The sequence below is a fragment of the Somniosus microcephalus genome, chromosome 2 (genome assembly GCF_052327205.1).
Source record: "Somniosus microcephalus isolate GS21.2 chromosome 2, FLI_Smic_1.0, whole genome shotgun sequence".
Lineage (NCBI taxonomy): Eukaryota > Metazoa > Chordata > Chondrichthyes > Squaliformes > Somniosidae > Somniosus > Somniosus microcephalus.
In genome coordinates, this window is record NC_140988.1 from 29,103,608 (window position 1) to 29,129,460 (window position 25,853).

At 45.5% G+C, this 25,853-nt stretch overlaps 1 protein-coding gene across 4 annotated transcripts in view; it reads right to left on the bottom strand.

Annotated features, from left to right (window-relative positions):
• LOC147122633 (serine/threonine-protein phosphatase 2A 55 kDa regulatory subunit B gamma isoform) overlaps window positions 1-25,853 on the bottom strand; it is a 493,182-nt gene that overhangs the window by 311,691 nt on the left and 155,638 nt on the right. The window contains exon 1 of one of the 4 annotated variants that reach the window (XM_086008128.1): window positions 23,045-23,636. The exons of the other annotated variants lie outside the window; for them this stretch is intronic. Coding sequence (XP_085864254.1) covers window positions 23,045-23,114 — 70 coding nt within the window. The 5' untranslated portion in view covers window positions 23,115-23,636. Of the gene's footprint in view, window positions 1-23,044; window positions 23,637-25,853 lie in introns of those variants that run through there. 4 annotated transcript variants of the gene reach the window in all.

A 25,853-nucleotide genomic window follows, 5' to 3' on the forward strand; every position in this document is an offset into this window, starting at 1 on the left:
TCAGAAATGTTATTAATTGCCAGGTTTTATTTGCTTGGACAAAAATCAGACTCCCAGTTGTTTCTTCCCATAAAGGAGACATACTCTGACCAGTTCTCTGCCACGGTCTCGTGAAGGGATTTACCTGCCTAAAATTCATGGGAAATTTATCTGACTTTGCTCTTTGATTTTGGCAGGCTCCAGTTCACGCTGGCACAAGGGTGGTAAATTAGCTACATCTGGATAATCAGAATGTACATATGCCTTATGTCTTAAAAGGACATCCCAAAATGTGGCTAACCCTTTAACCTGACCATTTTTTTTTACACATGAATGACATTTTAAGTTTGGCTTCTTTAGAACTATTTTACGTTGAATTTCAATTTGTTTTCACTCTCCCTTGAAGGATTTTATTTTATTACTTCAATTTCTTATGCTTGGAGTCTTTTTCTCTTTCGCTTGTTTGTATTTTCTTCCCTCATCTTCATTTCTTACGTGTTTTCAGCATTTTATCTCTCTCCCATGATCATTCTAACAATTCCAGTCACCATTTTGCCCAAGTTACAGTAGCATGGTGTGAAGAATGTTACTCAGCTCAGCACCAACATGTATAAACCACTCCCTGGGCTCGGTCAATATAAAGGAGAGTTTTCATAGAAGGATAGAAATTACAGCACAGGAAGAGGCCATTCGGTCCCCCGGTGCCTGTGCCAGCACCCTGTCCTGTAACCCCATTCATAGAAACATAGAAGATAGGAGCAGGAGTAGGCCATTCGGCCCCTCGAGCCTGCTCTGCCATTTAATGAGATCATGGCTGATCATCCAAATTCAGTACCCTGTCTACTTCGCTCCAGATTCTTTTATATTTCAACTTACCAAATAACTAAATTCTCCTTTAAAATGATGTTCCAGTCTCCACCTCAATAGCCATTTATGAGAAAGCATCTCATAGTCTAATAGCTCTCAGTTCACCTTCTCCCTTCCCCCTTGGACCCTTCAGTGAGAATCCTCTGTCTCCGTCCCCTTGTTCCCCATTTGCCCAGCAGTGGAATCAATCTTTCACTATTTACCCACAGAGAAGTCCCTGGGTTTCACTCATCCTTTTACTGGTCTACTTATCCAGGTGTAGCCAATTTACTGGCAGCTCCTCTTGACACTATGCTCCCACTCACTACGTTGGTGCTGCTGCTCCTGCAGAAAATGCTGGGCCCCACCCCACAGTCTCCCTTTCTCCTGCAAGCCCCCATCCTCCGACCCACAGTCCCGTCTCCCTCTCCCCAGACCTGCAGTCCGCTGTCACTCTCCCCTGCTCCAATCCCCAGTCACTCAATCTTCCCCACTTAGAGCCCAATCTCACCAACCTCTAATCCCTATTTATCCTCATTCAGACCTACACCTTCCTCATGCCCCTGAGTGGAGTCTATTTCTCCACCAGCTGATCCGGTTATCGGTTACCCTTAAGAAAGGGCAGCGTCTGTGCAGCAGCTGGGCCGGGGAGAGGGGGGGGTGGGGGGGAAGGAGGCATGGAGGGTAATGTCCTAGGAGGGGAGATTGAGTAGATTGGGCCTATACTCTGGAGTTTAGAAGAATGAGAGGTGTCCTCATTGAAATATAAAAGATTCGGAGGGGTCTTAACAGGGTAGATGCTGAGAGGTTGTTGCCCCTGGCTGGAGAATCTAGGACTAGGGGGCATAGTCTCAGGCAAAGAGGTCGGCCATTTAAGACCGAGAAGAGGAGGAACTTCTTCACTCAGAGGGTTTTGAATCTTTGGAGGGCTGTGGATGCGGAGTCTTGGAGTATATTCAAGCTGAGGTAAATAGTATTCTGGACTCTAATGGAATCAAGGGATATGGGGATCGGGCAGGAAATTGGAGTTGAGGTCAAAGGTCTGCCATGATCTTATTGAACGACGGAGCAGGTTTGAGGGGCCATATTGCCTACTCCTGCTCCTATTTCTTATGTTCTGAGACCTCTACACTGGAAACCGGTGAGGTTACGGAGTGGGAAGAGGGTCCCACTGTAGCAAGAAATTTAAAGCGAAAAGTTCTTCTGGGCTGCTAGCAACAGTGCCCAGGAGATTCATGCCCCATTCCGGAAGACTCGTGGACAATTCAGGAGGGTTGGCAACCATAGCCGAAGGTTGGCCACAGGCTTCAAACTGGTGAATTCAACATGTTCTCCCGACAGCAGAAGAAGCCACAGCAGTGTCACACAAACCTCAGTACTGTTGGCACGAGTCCAAACTATCTTCACAAATTCAGAAACATTAATATTTAGATGACTGAACATCGCTAGATTTTTTTTAAATCAGCATCTTCAATTGTTGTATTGCTACCTCTTATTCAATTCAATCTTATTCCTGCAAAGTAAATATTCTAAAACTGCTGTCACTTCTGCTTATTTATAATTTGGGCTAGATAAACAAATGGTTATTAAAATGGGTACTAGATTAGAACTAGCAATTGTATATCACTCCAGGCTACAGCACTGGAAATACAGACACATGCCAAATAATTACATAACAGGATACTTCTTGTCACTGCAATTTGAAAGCTTTTGATTATGCAAATTTCCAATTAGACATCTTACGATTATACAAAGTACAACCGTGGACTGGTTATTCGTTACAAAATATACAAACATTTGCACCAGAGGAAGATACAGGGCTATTGGACAGAGCAGGGTAGTGGGATTAGTTTTGGATTGCTCTAGCAAAACAGCCAGCAGAGACACGATGGGCTGAAGGGTCTCTTACTGTGCGCTAACCTTTGACGGCACTGTAGATACTTCCAGTACTGCACGTCCCTTACAATGCAACAGCAACAGCTGTATATAGAAACACAGAATATAGGAGCAGGAGTAGGCCATTTGGCCCCTCGAGCCTGCTCCGCCATTCAATGCGATCATGGCTGATCATCCAAATTCAGTACCCGGTCCCTGCTTTCTCCCCATACCCCTTGATCCCTTTAGCCTTAAGAAATATATCCAACTTCTTCTTGAATATATTTAATGAACTGGCCTCCACTGCCTTCTGTGGTAGAGAGTTCCACAGGTTCACCACTCTCTGGGTGAAGAAATTCCTCCTCATCTCTGTCCTAAATGGCCTACCCTTTATCCTTAGACTATGTCCCCTGGTTCTGGGCTCCCCGACCATCGGGAACATCCTTCCTGCATCTAGTCTGTCCAGTCCTGTCAGAATTTTAAAAGTTTCAATGAGATCACCTCTCATTCTTCTAAACTCCAGCAAGTACAAGCCCAATCGACACAATCTCTCCTCATACGTCATTCCTGCCATCCCAGGTATCAGCCTGGTGAATCTTCGCTGAACTCCTTCCATGGCAAGAACATCCTTCCTCAGATAAGGCGACCAAAACTGCACACAATACACAAGATCTGGTCTCACCAAGGCCCTGTACAACTGCAGCAAGACATCCTTGTTCCTGTACTCAAACCCTCTCGCGACGAAGGCCAACATACCATTTGCCTTCTAAACCGCCTGCTGCACCTGCATGCTTACCTTCAGCGACTGGTGCACAAGGACACCCAGGTCTCGGTGCACTTCCCCTTCTCCCAATCTACCGCCATTTAGATAATAATCTGCCTTCCTGTTTTTGCCACCAAAGTGGATAACCTCACATTTATCCACGTTATATTGCATCTGCCATGTTTCTGCCCAAACACCCAACATGCCCAAATCATCCTGGAGCTTCTCGACATCCTCCTCACAGCACACACGCCCACCCAGCTTTGTGTCGTCTGCAAATTTGGAGATATTACATCTAGTTCCCTTGTCTAGATCATTAATATATATTGTGAATAGCTGGGGTCCAAGGACCGATCCCTGCGGTACCCCACTAGTCACTGCCTGCCACTCAGAAAAAGACCCGTTTATTCCAACTCTTTGCTTTCTGTCTGCCAACCAGTTCTCTATCCAAGTCAATACCTTGCCCCCAATCCCATGTGCCTTAACTTTACATGCTAATCTCTTATGCGGGACCTTATCAAAGGCCTTCTGAAAGTCCAGATACACCACATCCACTGGTTCTCCTTTATCTATTTTACCAGTTACATCCTCAAAAAATCCAGGAGATTCGTCAAGCACGATTTACCTTTTGTGAATCCATGTTGACTTTGTCCAATCCTGTCACTGTTTTCCAAGTGCTCTGCTATTACATCTTTTATAATGGACTCTAGCATTTTCTCCACTACCGATGTCAGGCTTACCGGTCTGTAATTCCCCATTTTCTCTCTACCACCTTTTTTGAACAGTGGGGTAACATTAGCTACCCTCCAATCCATGGGTACGGTTTCAGATTCCATCGAATGTTGGAAGATGATCAGCAATGCATCTACTATTTCTAGGACCACTTCCTTAAGTACCCTGGGATGTAGATTATCAGGCCCTGGGGATTTATTGGCCTTCAATCCCATCAATTTCCCTAACACCATTTCCCTACAAATACTGATTTCTTTCAGTTCCTCCCTTTCATCAGACCCTATGTTCCCCGGCATCTCTGGGAGGTTATTTGTGTCCTCCTTTGTGAAGACAGAACCAAAATATGTATTTCGTTGGTCTGCCATTTCTTTGTTGCCCATTATAAATTCCCCTGATTCTGACTGCAAGGGACCTACGCTGACTTCACCAATCTTTTTCTCTTCACATATCTATAGAAGCTTTTACAGTCAGTTTTTATGTTCCCTGCAAGCTTATTCTCATACTCTTATTTTCCCCCTCTTAATTAATCCCTTTGTCCTCCTTTGTTGGATCCTAAACTGCTTCCAATCATCAGGTTTGCTGCTTTTTCTGGCCAATTTATATGTCCTCTCCTTGGATCTTACGCTATCCCTAATTTCTCGTTAGGTACGGTTGATTCACCTTTTTTGTTTTATTTTTATGCCAAACAGGGATGAACAAATTCTGTAGTTCATCCATGCGATCTTTAAATGTTTGGCATTGCCTATCCACCGTCAACCCTTTGAGTAACATTCCCCAATCAATCCTACCCAACTCGCGCCTCATACCATCGTAGTTTCCTTCATTTAAATTTAGGACCCTAGTCTCCGAGTCAACTACTTCATTCTCCATCTTAATGAAGAATTATATCATATTATGATCGCTCCGACCCAAGGGGCCTCGTACAACAAGATTGCTAATTAATCCTTTCTCATTACATAATACCCAGTCTAAGATGGCCTGATCTCTGGTTGGTTCCTAGACATATTGGCCCAGGAAACCATCCCGTAAACACTCCAGGAATTCCTCCTCCACAGTATTGTTACTAATTTGGTTAGCCCAATCTATATGTAGATTAAAGTCACCCATGATGACTGCTGTGCCCTTATTGCACGCTGCTTTAATTTCCCTTGTAATGCCATCCCCAACCTCCGCATTACTGTTTGGAGGTCTATATACCACTCCCACTAATGTTTTCTGCCCCTTGGTATTGCTCAATTCTACCCATACAGATTCCACATCATCAGAGCTAATATCCTTCCTTACAATTGTGTTAATCCCTTCTATAAACTTCAGAGGACTTTGTTTCTTTACCTGTCCTATTACCATCTCGTCTCCCCTTGAATATCTCAATGTCTCTTTACCCGCCACAGACCTTCCCTTTTGTTCTTTCATCCCCTCCCCCATTTCCCAGCCCCCAAACTTGCTTTTTAATCTGTTTCACTTCCTGCTTTTTTCTCAGTTCTGACGAAGGGTCTTCGACCTGAAACGTTGACACTGTGGGCAGGATTTTCATTGGGCCGTGGAGGCATATGGGGGTTAAAATCCCGAAATCGGGGGGCACGACCCCATCCTGCCTCCATGCCAGTTTCAAAGGAGGCGGGTACCAGACCCGCACTGGGACCCGCCTCTCCGAGGCGGGAAGGGGATTAGTGCCAATTAACTGCCTGTTAACAGATAGTTAACAGGCAGTTTTTAGCCTAATCCCCATTTTCATTGGTGAAATGTGGGATTCCCGACAGCTCCAAACCACGCCAAGTTAGCGAGGTGGGCCGTCGGGCTGAAGGGCTTGGAGTGGTCGAGATGTCCGGTGTTCAGGTGAGTGATGGGTGCATGAGTGAAGAGGTAAGTGTGTTTGGTCTGTGTATAAAGTGTTTAAAGAAATTTTACTTGCATGTAACAGCCTTTACTCCTTCAGGTCTCGGGAGTCCCTCATCTCACCGGCACAGAAAGCGGAATGGCCGCGGTCTGTCAAAAATTGCATTCAGCTTTCTGTTCCGGGGAGATCTCTAAATCATCCTGAGAGGAAGGAATTAACCTGGAGTACAGATTGTCAGTGTTTGACAGCTTCAAACAGCTGTTAAACGCTGATATTTCATCTGTCAAAAGGTCTTGACAGATGAAAAATCAATCTGTGACGTCACCTGTTGCCGGGTGGCCCTTAATTGGCCTGCTGAGCCCGTTAGGCGGGCTCAACAAGGTCAATCAAGTCCAAATCGCGTGGGTTGGCTAGAACTCGATGGAGGTGGGACTACAACCCCGAAAGTTGTAGTCCCGCCTCCTCAATGAAAATCCAGCTCTGTTTCTCTCCACGGATATTGCCTGGCCTGCTGAGTTTTTCCAGCGTTTTCTGTTATTTCGTATTTCCAGCATCCGCAGTATTTTGCTATCAACTTCAGAGGACTGTTTGGTGATAACTTATTCTCTATGCAGTAAAATTGTGAAGTTCCAAGATACAGCTCTAAGGTAGATTACAGCACCAATGTGGTGGCAGTGGAGGAAAATAAAATGGATTTATAGAATTGATAGCATTTTTTTTTTTTTTTTTTAAATGTCAATTTACTGCTGTGCCCCTTCAAATTGCTCCTGGATCCATAGATTTCTTTCGTGTGTTGGAACAATTGCTGTAGCTAGAGTTTAAGGTTGTCTGAGCGTGTATGTGGATCAATAAACAGAAAAAAGGCCACATCTACATTTACTGTTACGGAAGTAATGTACCTAAATCAGTGAGTTAAGATGTAACCAGAGAATACCTGCAGAAATATTGGCAGCCACTTTTGAACCTGTACGCTGGCACAAACCTGACCAAAGAACAAGGCAGTGGTCTCCACAACTTGCATTAAAATTGGGTAATGAAACTGGAGAAAGAAAAGTCCTCAAATCGTCAATAATGTTAGGTCCTTCACAGTTACGGAGCAGTACAGTATAGACGTTATGCTCTTATTCATGTTGTTGTAACCAAACGTTTTAGGCAAGTTCACCTTTAACCTGTTTTGTGTCAGAAAGGCTCACGTCTCCATCAGGAACAAATGTATAAAAACCAGAGTGTTGGTTGCACAATTACAAGGAACGCATAGTGTTTGTTAAGGATTGTATTACAGATTGAGCATCCCGAATCAGGCATCATCGGGACCGAGGCCGAGCCGGTTTTCGTGTCTTTCCGGACTTCGGAACGTGTTTCTGATGTCCAAAGTCCAGAAACGCCCGAGCCCAGGTTGCGACACTTCCAGTTTTTGGTAAGCCTCCCTCAGGGTGTCTGGATTCCGGAACATTTTACGGATTCCAGACGACCCTGCCACCAATCATCCCGGAGTCCGGATTCTGGAACACTCCGGATTTTGGACGCTCAATCTGTACATAGACTGTGTTACTAATTTATACAGCTTCAATTGAACGTTCATACAAGGAGAAAAATTAATTGATCCATTGGGAAAAATTGCATCCTAAGGTCCAGCAGTTTCTATAACCTGGAAGACTGGACATGAATCTTGAGCACCAATGTGTTTGCCGCTTGTCACAAAAGGTTGCTACTTTTATACTAGTTTAACCTCTGCACCAAACATTATAGTTGTTCTGATAAAAGGAATACTAATCTCCACCACTATGTGTGTTTATTTTTAAAGCAATTCGTGCAGATGATAAATTCAATATAAAAACAGCCTATGCATTTGAGAGTCCAATCAAATCAACCATACTGCATATCCAGCCTGCATGTTGTGCATCACAACTGTGGTAAACCACTGTAGTTCACTGTGTTCACTGTTGTTGTTGTTGTCGTTCACTCTTGTTTCACTGTTGTGCCTGACTATGCCTCAGCTGACTCCGCCCCTGGGCTACCGAGTATAAGAGCGGCCGCATGGCAGCTCCTGGCATTCGGTCGTCCACTAGAGGCATAGTCCTGATCTGTCTGAAGTGCAATTCAGTAGTTAATAAAAGCCTGTTGTTCTGAACTCTGCCTAGCCTTTTATTAGAATTGATAGCGCATCAATTTTATTAACTACTGAAAAAAAAAAACGATGCTGCAGCTTCTTAAGATCAAGTGCCTGGAACTCGACCCGCAAGAACCGGACTCGACTGCTAAGTTCTCGCACTGGCTGCACTGTTTTGAGTCCTTTCTGACTGCATCCGGCGAGACCGTCGCCGCCGATGCCGACAAGCTCAGGGTGCTGAACTCTAAAGTAAACCACCGAGCTTTTGCCCTTATCCGGGACGCTACGAGCTACCAGGGGGCTATCGACATCTTGAAGGAGCAATACGCACGCCCGGTCAACTATGTTTACGCAAGACATCTCCTGGGGTCTCGCAAACAACAGCCCGGGGAACCCACAGAAGCATACATACGGGCGCTGAAGGAACTCGGCCGAGCCTGCGAATGCAAGCAAGTAACAGCCACGGAACATACGGAGGAGCTCATCCGGGACGCCCTCGTGGCGGGCCTCAGGTCCACTCACACACGGCAGCGACTGCTGGAAAGTAGCGAGCTCGACCTGAAGGCGGCGATTTCACTCACCCTCTCGTTGGACGTAGCCCACCGGAACATGGAGGCCTACTCCCCGGACCGCGCGGTCGCCTCATGGATGCCACAGCCGCCGCCACCTTGGGACGCGGCGCCGCCACGGGCCCTGGCCTCAACTGCTGCAGCGATGTCCCGCCCGAGCCAGAAATGTTATTTCTGTGGCCAAACCAAACACCCCAGGGCGCGCTGCCCGGCGAAAAACGCGGTCTGCTCTGCCTGCGGTAAGAAGGGACACTACGCTGGCGTCTGCAGAAGCCAGAAGACCCCTACCTCCAGCAGCGCCGCGTGCGATCCGTGGGAGCGGCCATCTTGCCTCCCTCCAGCCTCGTGGGGATCGGGATCGTCATGGGCGCCGCCATTTTGTCCTTCCTCTCCGACGCCGCCATCTTGTCTGCCATTCTGCCAACGGGCCCCCGACTCACCCACCGCCGCCTCACCAGGGTTCTACAGCGACGCTACCGACTCCACAGCGGCCTCCATCACGCTGGATCAATCCAGACCCCATCAGCTAGCCAGGTCCACGATGGACATCCAGGTAAATGGCCGCGCCACAACTTGCCTTTTTGATTCCGGGAGCACGGAGAGCTTCATACACCCTGATACAGTACGGCGCTATTCTCTCTCGGTCCGGCCAACGCGCCATCGGATCTCCATGGCCTCGAAATCCCACTCAGCAGACGTCGGCGGCTACTGCGTAGTGACCCTCTCGGTGAAGGGCTCCGTATATAAAAATGTAAAGCTCTTCGTCCTGCCACATCTCTGCGCTGCCGTTCTACTGGGGTTGGACTTTCATTGTCACTTTAAGAGTGTCACCTTGACATACGGTGGACCTTTTCCCCCACTCACTGTCTGCAACCAGCAGTTTTTAAATTGCCCGCCACGCTCCACCTGTAGTCTCTCCACCCTCAAAATCACACCCCCCCCCCTGTTCGCCAACCTCACCCGCGACTGCAAGCCTATCGCCACAAAGAGCAGGCGATACAGCACCGGGGACAGATCCTTCATAAGATCTGAGGTGACGCGGCTCCTGAAAGAGGGGATTATTGAGGGTAGTACCAGCCCCTGGCGAGCCCAGGTGGTAGTCGTTAAGACTGGCAACAAGCAGCGCCTAGTCATCGACTACAGCCAGACTATCAACAAGTACACCCAGTTGGACGCATACCCCCTCCCCTGCATAGCCGACATGGTTAATAAGATAGCGCAATACCGCGTTTTCTCGACCATTGACCTCAAGGCAGCATACCACCAAATCCCTATCCGCCCTGAGGACCGCCAGTACACAGCTTTCGAGGCAAACGGCCGCCTTTTTCACTTCCTCAGGGTTCCTTTTGGCATCACCAACGGTGTCTCCGTCTTCCAGAGGGAGATGGACCGGATGGTCGACGAGAATGCGTTACAGGCCACGTTTCCCTACCTAGACAACGTGACCATCTGCGGCCATGACCTGCAGGACCATGACGCCAATCTTGATAAGTTCCTCCGCACGGCCCAACTCCTAAACCTCACGTACAACAAGGAAAAGTGCATATTCCGCACAGCCCGCCTCGCTATCCTTGGTTGCGTGGTGAAACACGGAGTCATCAGTCCTGACCCTGACCGGATGCGCCCGTTGATGGAACTTCCCCTGCCCCACTGTCTCAAGGCCCTCAAAAGGTGCCTGGGCTTCTTTTCCTATTACGCCCAGTGGGTCCCTCATTATGCGGACAAAGCCCGTCCACTTATCAAGTCCACTTCCTTCCCCCTGACGGCGGAGGCCCGCTCAGCCTTTCACCGTATAAAAGATGACATTGCCAAGGCCACCATGCACTCGGTAGACGAGTCCATCCCCTTCCAGGTGGAGAGCGATGCATCCGACTTCGCCCTGGCCGCTACCCTTAACCAGGCGGGAAGACCCGTGGCCTTCTTTTCACGAACCCTCCAGGGCTCCGAACTCAGACACTCCTCTGTGGAAAAAGAGGCCCAGGCCATTGTGGAGGCGGTGCGCCACTGGCGGCACTACCTGGCTGGAAAACGATTTACCCTGCTTACTGACCAGCGTTCAGTTGCTTTCATGTTCAACAACAAGCAGAGGGGTAAAATCAAAAATGACAAGATTTTGAGGTGGAGAATTGAACTTTCCACCTACAATTACGACATCTTGTACCGGCCAGGGAAACTCAACGAACCCTCAGACGCTCTATCGCGAGGCACATGCGCCACCGCGCAGATCGATAGACTACGGGGCCTCCACAACGACCTCTGCCACCCGGGGGTCACCAGGTTCTTCCATTTCATTGAGGGCCGCAACCTGCCTTACTCCATCGAGGAGGTCAGGACCATGACCAGGAGCTGCCCAGTCTGTGCAGAGTGCAAGCCGCGCTTCTATAGGCCTGACAGAGCAAACCTGATCAAGGCCACCCGCCCTTTTGAGCGCCTGAGTATCGACTTTAAAGGGCCCCTCCCCTCCTCTGACCGCAATGTGTACTTCCTCAACATAGTTGATGAGTACTCCCGTTTCCCTTTTGCCATCCCCTGCCCAGACACGACCACCGCTACGGTCATTAAATGCCTGCACAACCTCTTTGCTCTGTTCGGTTTTCCCAGCTATATTCATAGCGACCGGGGCTCGTCCTTCATGAGCGACGAACTCCGTCAGTACCTGCTCATGAGAGGTATTGCCTCAAGCCGGACCACCAGCTACAACCCCCGGGGGAACGGACAGGTTGAAAGAGAGAACGCGACGGTCTGGAAGGTGGCCCTCCTAGCCTTAAAATCTAGGGGCCTTCCGACCTCCCGTTGGCAGGATGTCCTACCCGATGCGCTCCACTCCATCCGGTCACTGCTGTGTACAGCCACCAACGCAACCCCCCATGAGCGAATGTTTGTTTTTCCCCCGGAGGTCCACATCCGGTAACTCACTCCCACACTGGCTGACGTCCCCAGGGCCCGTCCTGCTGAGGAAGCATGTAAGGTCCCACAAAACGGCTCCCCTGGTAGAGAAGGTTCACCTCCTCCATGCCAACCCCCAGTACGCCTACATGGCATACCCGGACGGGCGGGAGGACACAGTCTCCATTAGAGATCTGGCACCCTCGGGGTCCACTGACCCGCCACCATTGCCCCCCACCACGACCCCCTCCGACACGGCCCAAAATTCAGTAGACCCAATTCTCACCCCTGTCCATTCCACCCCAGTAGACGGCATGCCGCGCCCCCAGGACCAGCCGGAGCCCACTCGCCCACCCAACACCAAAGGGGACGATACGCCGGTGCTGGGCCCCGCTCAAGACGCGTCGTGGGAAGCTGTACCATCGCAACCGTCGCCACGAAGATCTCGACGGCAAACGAGGCCGCCCGACAGACTCGCCTACTCGAACTTTTGATACACTTCACCCTGCCGGACTTAATTTTAAACGAGGGGTGAATGTGGTAAACCACTGTAGTTCACTGTTGTTGTTGTTGTTGTCGTTCACTCTTGTTTCACTGTTGTGCCTGACTATGCCTCAGCTGACTCCGCCCCTGGGCTACCGAGTATAAGAGCGGCCGCATGGCAGCTCCTGGCATTCGGTCGTCCACTAGAGGCATAGTCCTGATCTGTCTGAAGTGCAATTCAGTAGTTAATAAAAGCCTGTTGTTCTGAACTCTGCCTAGCCTTTTATTAGAATTGATAGCGCATCAATAACCACAAAAAGAACAAAGCATAATGCTGATTTGCAACTTTGAAGTTTATGCAGCTATGCCAGCCCTCAAATAGTCATCCATTATTCAAAGAATCACCTATGACAAAATTGCCAGCACACAAAATGTTGCCATGAACTTGGCATTACATTTTCATCAATCCACTCACAATACCAATACGAAGAATGCCACATATTACACTTAGTTAAAAAAAAACACAAAATGTTTCCGCTTGTGGGCAAGACCAAAACTAGAGGCCATAAATATAAGATAGTCACTGATAAATCCAATAGGGAATTCAGGAGAAACTGCTTTACCCAAATAATGCTAAGAATATGGAACTCGCTACCACAAAGGAGTAGTTGATGCAAATAGCATCGATGATTTCAAGGGGAAGCTGGATAAGCACATGGGGGAGAAAGGAGTAAGAGGGTATACTGATAGTGTTAGATGAAGAGGGATGGGAGGAGGCTTGAGTGGAGCATATACGCCAGCAGGGACCAGTTGTGCTGTAGATTCGATGCAAGCTAATTCTCCATAAACAAAGCGCAAAATCAAAGAATTTGAAATCCAGACTCTTCTGCTGCGAACAAATATTGTTTTCATTAAGTTTAATGCATTTGGGAAGATGGAATCAAAATGAATGCACTTCAGACTAAGCTATAGTATGAATTCGACAGCACTTGCCTATATTATTTTTAATAAATGATTCATAATAACAGAATTCTGGTCAAGCAAGGCACTGAACAGAGGCTAGATACTTCTCGATAGAATAAAAAGGAGATAAAATGAGGCAAGTTGGAAACCCATCCTCGACTAAGAGCAGAGCAGTACAAGTAGGCGGTTGGTTGGTCATCTTAGCTGTGAAATAATGCAAGCTGTGAGGTGATCTAAAGAGGTAGATAATTTAAGAAAAAGGATTAACTCAAGTATCGAACATCCTTCAAGGATCTAAATCCCAGAGCTATTCATCCTGGTACTTTACATCTACCGTAGTTCAGGTGTATAGATCCTAAGTTCTGGAGGAGATTTGGGGGGGGGGGGAAGAAGAATGCTACTTTAACTGGGGGGGGGGAAAGAGGGGGTAAAAAGTGCAAAGCATTAAAGGGATATGACAAAAAAAAAGTAAGAAATCCTGATGTATGTTTTATAGGTGGCCCATGAGTTCCACGATAAAGCAACTGAGTGCCCATGAACAGTGAGAGTTTGAACACTCTGACATGAATATACAGGAAACTCTTTTCTATCCGGCACCAACGGGACCGGCGTGGTGCCAGTTGATCAAAAAGTCCGGATTACAGAGAGGTATACTTACTAAGGTATGAGAGCCCTGTACACGGCCACAGATCCCGGCGTTCCTGTTGCATGGCAACAGGTGCAGGAACCCCGGTTACACGGCCACAGAGCCAGGAAACCTGGTTACACGGCCACTACAGGTCAACTATCCCTTATCCGCAATTCCGAAATTCGAAAAGCTCTGAAAACCGAAAGTTTTTTCGTGGAGCGTCTCTCGGTATTTCCAGTGTAAAAGCTTGAGCAGCTTGCACGGGAGTTTGCAGGTTACTGCGTGGCCGTGTGCAACTTTGAGGAAACATTGCTGTTAACTATTTCTTTATAGTAATCTGGTTACCTAGCCAGGTTTGCATCCATCACTAGTGGTGTAGTTGTAGGGTAAACCCGACGGCTGCCTCTTGTCCATTTATAAGCATTAATATCCGTTCTGAAATCCGAAAAATTCCGAATTCCGAAACACATCTGGCCCCAAGGGTTTCGGATAAGGGATAGTGCACCTGTAATATGAAGTAAAACTTACCTGAACCTACTCCTGAATTTTGCCGGTTGAGAGATTTTTCCGGTTATTTAGGTGCCAGTAAAGAGAGAGAGTTTCCTGTATTGGCTTTCTGTACTGCACTGGATGTCATCTCTTAAAATACCAGAGCCTTATCCTCAACAAGTGTTTCAATGGAAATAAAAGCAGAGTGGGACGGGAACATAGAAACATAGAAGATAGGAGCAGGAGTAGGCCATTCGGCCCTTCGAGCCTGCTCCGCCATTCAACGAGATCATGGCTGATCATCCAAACCCTAGCACCCGGTCCCTACACTGACAACCATCCCACCCAAACCCTATCCCCATGTATTTAATCCCCCCCAACACTAAGGGCCAATTTTTATCATGGCCAATCAACCTAACCCACACATCTTTGGACTGTAGGAGGAAACCGGAGCACCCGGAGGAAACCCACGCAAACACGGGGAGAATATGCAAACTCCACACAGACAGTCACCCGAGGCCGGATTTGAACCCGGGTCCCTGGCGCTGTGAGGCAACAGTGCTAACCACTATGCCACCGTGCTGCTTTAACTGCTTGGGATGGTCTACACAGGGATCAGTCAACAATAAATGTACAACAATAAATGTTAGGTGGACAAACATTTACATTATTTCATTTTACTTGGTAACGCCACAAGGGGACAATTAAATTCTGCAGCAGCAACAATGCGTCATCGGTGGTAATCCCACCACTACCTGCCAACAGTCATTGCCTTATAAATAACATTTATTATGTCTCTGCTTATTGTGTTTCTTTTTAAAGCAACTTCAAAGAAATTTTTTAAAAGTGGCCCATTCACCTGCAGCCCGGGACAAATTACTTTCAAACATGGCAATGGTTAAGAAACAGAGTAAAAGCTGACTCTAGAGGAAATACATATACAGCAGAACAAGTATTCCCGTGCTTGAAACACATCAGTCAGTTAGGAAGCCAAGTGAACAGCAGTCAGCCTTAATTAACTACATAGAGAATAAAGTGGATATAGAGTAATGCAAAGGGTGATGGTGCATGCCCACATTGTTTCCAGTTGAGTCTCAGTCCACCACTCGCAAACACTACAGGTTAGGAAGAGGGATTTTATCATATATAAAATAATTGAAGTGATGAAGTCAGTCGTACTATAGGCATTTGTTTAACTTCCATTTATCATTTGGCGAAGTGCTATATGGACTGTTCGGACACATCTCACACAGGCAAAGTATGGCAACTGTCTAAAACATCCCCTTTATAAACTGGGCAATGTTACAAAAACCTTATGCCAGTGTCATAATACTCACGTAGTTCTGTCAACAGCATGCAGCAATATTGCCATCAGGTTTGTTCATGCACAACATCTTGTTTGGTAGCAAGCAACAGGAAGGGCTCCTGTCGAAGCTAATGTTGGTGCGTTGCATCTTGCTGATAAGACTTGTCATTGAGGTACCGTGTAATGTCTTAAATTGACTGTGACACTTCAGCTTAATCTTTGTCTGCTTGAAATAGTGGTCTACACGCAAACTGCACAAACCATGCACATCAGCTTTAACGCAACATTTCACGACCCTCATCAATACCTAAAAAGGTATATAATTTAAGCACACATTCTTACATAAAAGGGACATTAATTATGGCATCTGCTTGTAATAGGCCAAGCTGTCACTGCAGTGAGTGAACCCATTTAAATCGGCAATGCAGGGGGCCCACTGTTAGAAAAATGCTGTATCTGAAGAGTTTGAAATATTATCTATAGGTATACGAAGGCTAAAATGTTAAACCTTAAAAGCAAGGAACACAAGGTACATTCTGCTATTTCAGCTGTAGGGTTTCACTGAAACAGGAATGTAGGTGCGAGGTGAAGAGATATTGCTATTTGATCTTGAAATACAGACATTTCAAATGGCAATACCTCATCACCTCAATCCAGACACTCTTAACTTTACTGAAGGATTAATAAATATGATGATATAGTCAGGTGATACATACGGGTATTTGACACCTTGGCTTCAAGCATCTTTTTCATACAATAGCAAAATACTGTGGATGCTGGAAATCTGAAATAAAAGCAGAAAATGCTGGAAATTACTCAGCAGGTCAGGCAGCATCTGTGGAGAAAGAAACAGAGTTAACGTTTCAGGTCAATGACCTTTCATCAGAACTGGAAAAAGTTAAGAGATGTAGCAGATTTTAAGAAAGTGCAGGGGCAGGGAAAGGGGGGAGGGGAGGAAAGAACAAAAAAGGGACGGTCTGTGATAGGGTGGAAGGCAGGAGAGATTAAATGAGCAGTAGAATCAATACCAACACCTGCTGTCCAAAAAAATGGGGGCAGAGGTTATGATCTGAAATTGTTGAACGCGATGTTGAATCTGTAAGGATGGAAAGTGCCTAATAGAAAGATGAGGTGCTGTTCCTCGAGCTTCCATTGAGCTTCATTGGTACTGTGTAGGAGGCAGAGGACAGAGAGGTCAGAGTGGGAGTGGGATGGAGAATTAAAATGGCAAGCGACCAGAATCTCAGGGTCATGCTTGCAGACTGAATGGAAGTGTTCAGCAAAGCGATCAGCGTTTGGTCTCCCAAGTATAGAGGAGACCGCATCGTGAGCAGCGAATACAATATACTAAACTGAAAGTACAAGTAAATCGCTGTTTCACCTGAAAGGAGTGTTTGGGGCCCTGGACGGTGGGAGGGAGAAGGTGAAAGGGCAGGTGTTGCATCTCCTGCATTTGCATGGGAAGTTGCCGCGGGAAGGGGAGTAGATGTTGCGGAGGGAACGGCTCTTCGGAATGCTGAAAGGGGGGGGGGGGGGGGAATGTGTTTGGTGGTAATCAAGGGAACTGTGGGCTTATAGTAGATATTGGTTGACAGCCTATCCCCAGAAATGGAGATAGATAAGTTGAGGAAGGGAAGAGTCAGAGATGGACCATGTGAAGGCGAGGGATGGGTGGAAATCTGAAGCAAAGTTGGTGAAATTTTCTAGTTCGGGGCAAGAGCATGAAGCGGCACTGTTACAGTCATCAATATAACGGAAAAAAAGGTGAGGGAGGAGATCCAAGTAGCACTGACTTCAACAGCTTCTGGTTTCCTGGCCCTAACCGTCTCCTTTTCACCATGGACATCCAGTCCCTCTATACCTCCACCCCCACCAGTATGGCATGAGGGCCCTCCGCTTCTTTCTTGAACAGTGGCGCAACCAGACCCCATCCACCACCCTCCTCCGCCTGGCTGAAATTGTATTTACATTGAACAACTTCTCCTTTGACTCCTCTCAATTCCTCCAAATAAAAGGTGTTGCTATGGAAACCTGTATGGGTCCTGGCTATGCCTGCCTTTTCGTAGGATACATGGAGCATTCGTTGTTCCAGTCTTAATCAGCTCCCCTCCTTCAACTCTTTTTCTGATACACTGACGACTGTATCGGTGCCGCTTCCTGGTCTCGGCCCGAACTGGAAAATTTCAACAACTTTGCTTCAAATTTCTACCCCTCCCTTGCCTTCACATGGTCCATCTCCGACTCTTCCCTTCCCTTCCTCGACTTGTCTATCTTCATTTCTTTCCAATGAAGCTCAACGGAAGCTCAAAGAACAGCATCTCATCTTTCGATTAGGCACTTTACAACGTTCCGGACACAACAGAGTTGAACATGTTGGAAAGTGCTCCCATTTTGAGAGACAGCAGGTGCTGGTAACGATTCTGCTGTTCAGTTAATCACCCCCACCTTCCGCCCCATCAGAGACCTTCCCCTTTTGTTCTTTCCTCCCCTCTCCCCAGCTTCTGTGCTTGCTTAAAACCTGTTACATCTAACATTTTTCAGTTCCAAGGAAAGATCACCAGCCTGGAACGTTAACTCTGTTTCTGTCTGCATAGATGCTGCGTGGCCTGCGGCGTTATTTCCAGAATTTTCGGTTTATATTCCATCTTTTTCATACCTGGATCGTTAGCAAAATCCTGTGATGGTCAATTCTGCTGCCACTTCGACATATAAGTAGTGATGTGTAGTGGCCGCCATAGAGCTTGGATAATAAACCATCATGAAAAGTGAAGAGCAGCCAAGAAACAAAACCACTGATGAACGAACAAGTTGTTTACTTTCCAGGCTCACTGTTCAATAAATCATTAAAATCCTTAAGACTATAGTACTGAAAGTGCTCAGTGAATTGTAGTGCATATTGATGAAAAGGATTAAGCCAGTAAGATTAAGAACGAGTGCTATAAATCTATGGTTAATTTAAAAGTTGAGAGAAATTTCACAGATGTAATGCAATAGACCTCAAACCTAGATAGGCAAATGTTTCTATGTTAACTGGAGTGGGGGCCCAATTGGGCTCCCCCATGGTTCAGTGGGTGGTTTTAGATGCTCAGTGTGCCATCTATCAGGGTGAGTGGGGAGAACAAGAGGCAAATAAAATGAATCAGCAACCACATTACACTCCCGATGGCTACCCAATATCCCTGGCTGGAACTGTGGACATTTTGAGTACTGGATCAGGGTTGAAAGAATAGGTGGGCTGTTTGATTGTGGGACTCCATCACTGTCCAGGCTTGCATAGGAAGAGCTACTTCAGGAAGATACGAAAAGGACTGCAACCAATGCCAACAGAACTGGAACCCATCAGCAGTCATCATATTCAGGAAAAAAAAGTATCGTTCTCCACCCCTCCCCCCAATATCCCCCCAACCCTGAAATGTAGGTAGCTTTTTCAACCATGGGAGGCCATCAAAACAACATTGAACTCTATCCTCAAGCATACTTTTCCAGCCGGAGCAACAAGGTGCTAGAACACTGGTTGACTTTTTCCTTCCCTGGCCAAAGGATGCTAAGTCAACTGGAGTATTTCAACTGCTGCAATGATGGAGATCAGTTAACAGCACAGACCAGGCATTGAGCTCAGTGTCACACCAATGTATTTGCCCACGAAGAAACCTGGGAGCTCACATTGTGAAATTTGAAGTAACATGTACTGGATTACAGCATCAAGTTAATTCCCCAGAAGATCCTTTAATCATCTAAAAAAATGCTATTTCACACTAAGTTGTGATAGTTGTCTTTTTTTTTTAAACTGTATTTCATTCCAATGGCAAATGTATATGTTTAAATGAAAAACATTAAAGCCAAGTCCTGCAGAGATCTCTGTCACTCACTGCAATCAGTATGCGTTACTTGCAGTCAGGGCCAACAATGACTGGGAATACTCCCATCGCTGGGCTCCCATACTAGCCTATGGCCTGTGGCAAAAAGGCAATTTACTGTGCAACTGCACAAATAAGAATTGAGAAAGTCACAGTGTGATTTACAAGTGATATAATACAGGACACATCTAGTTAAAAGAAAATCAATGTAACAGAGTGCAGCGTGAAGACTGCACACAAACCAACATGCAACAATTTACGATATCTAAAATTGCAGGAGAGATTCTTCAGCTTTGTATCCAACTGTTGTGTTTTGAGGTAGTCACTTGTACAGAAAGAGCAACAGACGCTGGAGTCTTTAGAGAGATTTAAATCCAATGTCTACGTCAAATTAATAATTCAGCAAAGCTGGTCAACAATGTGACATGGTCTACAATGGTTTGTGCACTGCAGGAATTCATTATGGTGACTAATCCCAAGACATCCATTTTTATCAGATGAATACACTCCATTTACAGCATTCTCAGGCTGGAATTTGAGATTACTCCTATCTGAATCCTGAAACCAATAACTCTAGTTGAATTGGAAACATACCATTAGTGCAGTCAGTGCTGTTCATTACCCAATATTGCGATTTGCAGAGGGCTATTACTGAAAATGGCCAACATTCCTTGTCTCAAGAACTGCATGGCTAGCTTTTCATTTTAAAATACAAGCAAGGAAGCAGGCAGCAAAGCAGAAAAATATTTCCAACTGTTCTCAATACAATGCTTTGTTTATTTGGATTGCATGATTTGATGTACAGGATACACATGGCATCACACTGTAATAACAGACAAGCAGTAATGATGGATTCTCACTTTCAGGAAGGGCAATAAGAGACTAGCTTTCCACTTCAGATATTGAATACTGAACATCACTTTAGCCACTTTATAAATGCTTTACCAGCCATTGAAGGCAAAAAAAGCAGAACATAGCTTTCAAAAATACACTGTGGCAAATAGGTACAAGAGCATCACAGTTGAAGCAGCCAGAACATAAATGTTTCACATACATAGGCGATGGAAAAGAATACAAATAAATCCAATACCAATCAGCATTGGGTGGTGATTTTATCACTGTACTGGCTGTAAAACTGATATTATCTGTCGTAACAGGCTTTAACAGAACCTGAAAATTCCCTTTCACTTACTACTGATAAAGCCACACACCCAACGTGCTTCTCAAATTTACATCCATGTTCTATCTTTATTTCTACAAAAGACAATATCACACAGTACTTCTTGAACACTTCATTAGGTACAACACTACCAAAGGACTTATGTTGCTGTTATTTATTAACAAAGCTGGTGGGTTTTCTCGACGAACTCAAAAGGGTTTTAAGTGAATTATTTGCCGAATTTTAAAATCTTTTATTTTTAAAAATCTGTAGTTTATTCACAAACAGAATTATTTGTCCCATGTTAATGTGTTACTGGGAAAATTGATGTAGATACTGCACCTTTTCACTAACTAGGTGTCAAAACTGTCCATGCTAGGCTGATTTAATTGTAAATCTACTCTAGCCCTGCACCCAGCCCACCCTCCTCCCCACCCCCTCAAATTCTCTGTTTCTCTGACTCGGGCCTGGTGTACATCCTCCCCTCACTTTACCCCACAATTGGTGGCCTTGCCTTCAGCAGCCTATACCCCATGCTCTGGAATTCCTTCCCTAAACCCTTCCACTTCTTAAACCCCATCTCATTGGCCAAGCTTTTGGTCAACCCTCCTAATAGCTCCTGCTTTGGCTCAGCATCCTTTTTTTAAAGCATGCTTCCTTGGGGAATTTTTGTGTGTTAAAGGCACTATTAAGAAGCACGTTTTGTTGTTCAAAACTAGTTTCCCCAATAAAAACAATCCCAGATTTTATGTATTGTTCAGACATTTGGATTACAACCGTATAATTTGAGCCCATCCCTCTGGATAATATTATAACCTGGGGTCACTTCTGCTGGGATACCTAGCCATGATGTGTCCACCTACATAGTACACAGCAGCATTTAAGTGTTCCCCCCCTGCCCCTCCCGCTGCAATGCAGTGGCACACAAAGAACATGGAGCAAAGAATTCTATTTCTGAGCACACAAATATAGAAACTCAGTCCTCCTTTAAAAAGAGCAAAGTGAGGGGGCTATCAATAATAATAGAAACATAGAAGATAGGAGCAGAAGTAGGCCATTCGGCCCTTCGAGCCTGCTCTACCATTCAATGAGATCATGGCTGATCATCCAAATTCAGTACCCTGTCCCTGCTTTCTCCCCATACCCCTTGATCACTTTAGCCTTAAGAAATATATCCAACTCCTTCTTGAATATATTTAATGAATTGGCCTCCACTGCCTTCTGTGGTAGAGAATTCCACAGGTTCACCACTCTCTGGGTCAAGAAATTCCTCATCTCTGTCCTAAATTAATTAAACACAAAAATAGTCTGTACACTGTGAGCTTCCAGAAATCGTGGATCCAAATTAATGAAGGTTCCATTTCTACAAGACTTGCGATTGGACTGTGCCCTTCGCTGCCAATTCTAGATTTTTAAAATGCCTTTTTGGTGGTGAGGAAGAGGGCCCCTGCTGCTCGCCTCATTAAATGACCTTTCTCCCCTTCCTTTACATTTCCTGCACGCCACACACAGTTTCCTGTCTAAAAGAGCACGAGCAGGTAATTTCTCTCCAAGTTTCTACCCATTCTGCTCTTGGGCTGGCCACGAGCAACCGGGGGCTCGAACCTCCCCTTCTCCTCCTCTTCGTGAAGAAGCACCTGACCTGCACGTTTCATCTCTCCATAATGGCACAACCGAGATTAGAAACTCTCCACGTGTGATACCATGTCCACTATTCAATGAAACAAGCGAGTATCAATATACGGTACCGCCACACGCTATGCTGCCTTTTGGGTCATTTCAACGCGAGATGATGATGCATGACATGCTCGCAATGGATTTTCAATGAATCAGAACAACACCTTTTTGACCAGGAACCAGCCCCCACCGAGGCACTTTTGCAAGGCAACAATTTTATGTTTTAACATTTCATGTCATTTTGTGGCACGTGCCCCAAGCACCACGAAACAAAAATGTCACACACTGAAATACTGCAGTCTTCAAAATCTCTACAAACAGTTGTCACCTTCTGCTCTTGAGCCAGTCCACTCCCCGAGTGAGGAACCAGGCCAAAAGGAATTGTGGTACAATTAAAATGTGAAAGTGAAGAAGGATCCTTCGTGTGGGCCAAAAAACACCTGCATTTGAACATTTGCAGATTTCATGATTAAGAAAAAAATCTCAATTTTAAAATTTGCAGTTTAGAGAAACAGGTCCTGCTGGTAGATGTTTTACAGGATGAGGCAACATTTCAAATGTTTTTTTTAATATATGTATTTTTTTTTAATGAAATCCTTTAACTGAAACAGGAGTAAGCCAATGTTCCTTCTCATCACTGTTTATTTCAAAGATCAGTTTTTGTTACATAGCAAGGTGCATCTGTAAACCTTCACACTTGTGAAGGCACTTGGAAAAAAAAACCGCTGACTCACTACTTCATTCCTGACCTGCTAAGGTATTCGAGACATGACTTCACTGATTCTGCTGCAATTCTGTACGATTTCAGCAAGCATTTAAATGCATTTTAAATAACGAACTGAAGTTATGGGAAGGAAATATTTTTTTGAGAGAAAAAACCAATACCTTCTGTCACATAGTTATGGTCTCGGAGAAAGCTGTTGTTGATTTTGCGGGTATCAATGTCCTCGCCCATTGACAGCAGGATTATTCGGCATGCCGATCCGCAGTGGACTAAAAGCAGAAGAGGTCGTCACAACAGCAGCATCCATACTCCCACTGCCTAGCAGAGGTGGAGGAAGGCGAGGGGTGTGGAGCACAGCATAATGTGGTTTAGTGATGCAGCACAGCTTTACAAAAAGGGAGGGAGAGGAAAAAAAAGACAGAGCGAGAGGGAGAGATGGGAAGAAGAGGAGAAAAAGCTCCCACGAAAGTGACAGTGTCAGAAAAAAAAATAATCAAGCAAGAGGTGGTCTATTGTAGACTTTTTCCCCCCCCACAGTACCAGGTCACTTCTGCAGTTAAAAAACAGCCAATCAATCTTTCAGTCAGCGACTCCTCAAACAAAACCCCGTGCGGAAGCTACTCGAGTGCTGCTGCAGAATCTCAAAAAGAAAAAACCGGTTGCTGAGAAAGTGGCAGGTCTGAGCAGCACTTGGAATAAGTGCACTGCTGCATGAGCTGCCTGTGGAGACTCAGGAAAACAGGGCTAACTATGTGACGGCCGCTGCTGCTGTCATATGTGCATGCTGCATCAGGACAAGCCCCTCCCAGGCATCCTGTCAGCATCCAACCACGTTAGTCCGCATTTCTGGAGATGAAATATGGCACTGCAGGTGATTAAAAAGAACAGCCATCGCATTATAATTTGGTGGAATTCTTCAGAGCAAAAACGCTTCTGTGCCAGCGGATGGGGGAAAAAAAAGTCACAGGCACGTTAGTTACTACTGGAAAATCGTTAACAAATCAATTTATGTTAGAGAGAGAGAGAAAAGAGGGACAGCACCATCGGTACGACACGTTGCTAGCTGGAGTGTGTGAAAAATGTTGGACACTGAATCCAGCAGCTTCACTATGAAGCAGAGCTGAGGTTTTCTCAGCAGAATCTGTCTGAAGCAGTTTACTTGTGTTCCACTTTGTCCTCACTTCCACCTCAAACAGGGACCAAAATGACACACAAATTTTTTTTTTTTTTAAATCTAACCTACTTAGTACCAAATGTTCATATATTATTGCCCTTCTCCATGGAGTTGGCTAAAAATATTTACGTCAAGTAGCAAGGGGAAAAATCATGTGTTATTGAAACTGTTTCCCATTCCGAAGATAACTAGAATTTATTGCAGTAATCATTAATCTATTTGCAGAAAAACTCCTGGAATCAGCGTGACTGCAGGTAGAATTATTCTGAATTTAGTGAAATTAATCGATGAAATAGATGAATAATATGGCTTTAAAGCAGAGTTGTGGCTTTATAATGGATATACTGCAGAATGTATAGTCAATCAGTGCAATATATGCCATCAAAGCTATTTTCCAGTTATCGCATGCCATTGTAGTACGTACTGACAATGGTACATGTCTAGCACTTTAAAGCAATTCTCGACATAACATTACTCCTTGGCTTCATGGCATGTGAACAATTCCTTTTAACATTTCCTTTTGTACAAGAAGTTTCTACTGCACATTTCTGGTGTATTTACACTACTCGGGCATATAGCAGTTCACAATCGTGGAGAATACTGACCATCACAAAAGAAAACAGTAGGTCCATGATCATATTGACAATAATGCATGGGCTGGAGCACATTAAATAGGAAGAAATGCATTAGGAACAACAAAACAATCATAAAATAAAGTGGTATTGACTAGACAATTCTAATAGCATAATGGCAGCCATGTGTCATTTTGTGTGAGCCAATACATATTCCTTTTAGTCAAGAAATCTTAAATTGAACTTAGTGGTAGAGAGAAAACGGGGAATTACAGACTGGTAAGCCTGACATCGGTAGTGGGGAAAATGCTAGAGTCCATTAAAAAAGATATAATAGCAGAGCACTTGGAAAACAGTGACAAGATCAGACAAAGTCAACATGGATTTACAAAAGGTAAATCGTGCTTGACTAATCTACTGGAATTTTTTGAGGATGTAACTGGTAAAGTAGATAAGGGAGAACCAGTGGATGGGGTGTATTTGGACTTTCAGAAGGCTTTCGATAAGGTCCCGCATAAGAGATTACCGTGCAAAGTTAAGGCACATGGGATTGGGGGCAAGGTATCGACTGGGATAGAGAACTGGTTGGCAGACAGAAAGCAAAGAGTTGGAATAAACGGGTCTTTTTCCGAGTGGCAGGCAGTGACTAGTGGGGTACCACAGGGATTGGTCCTTGGACCCCAGCTATTCACATTATATATTAATGATCTAGACAAGGGAACTAGATGTAATATCTCCAAATTTGCAGACGACACAAAGCTGGGTGGGCGTGTGCTGTGAGGAGGATGCCGAGAAACTCCAGGATGATTTGGACAGGTTGGGTGATTGGGCAGAAGCATGGCAGATGCAATATAACGTGGATAAATGTGAGGTTATCCACTTTGGTGGCAAAAACAGGAAGGCAGATTATTATCTGAACGGCAATAGATTGGGAGAAGGGGAAGTGCAACGAGACCTGGGTGTCCTTGTGCACCAGTCGCTGAAGGTAAGCATGCAGGTGCAGCAGGCAGTTAAGGCGGCAAATGGTATGCTGGCCTTCGTGACGAGAGGGTTTGAGTACAGGAACAAGGATGTCTTGCTGCAGTTGTACAGGGCCTTGGTGAGACCACACCTTGAGTATTGTGTGCAGTTTTGGTCGCCTTATCTGAGGAAGGATGTTCTTGCCATGGAAGGAGTTCAGCGAAGATTCACCAGGTTGATACCTGGGATGGCAGGAATGACGTA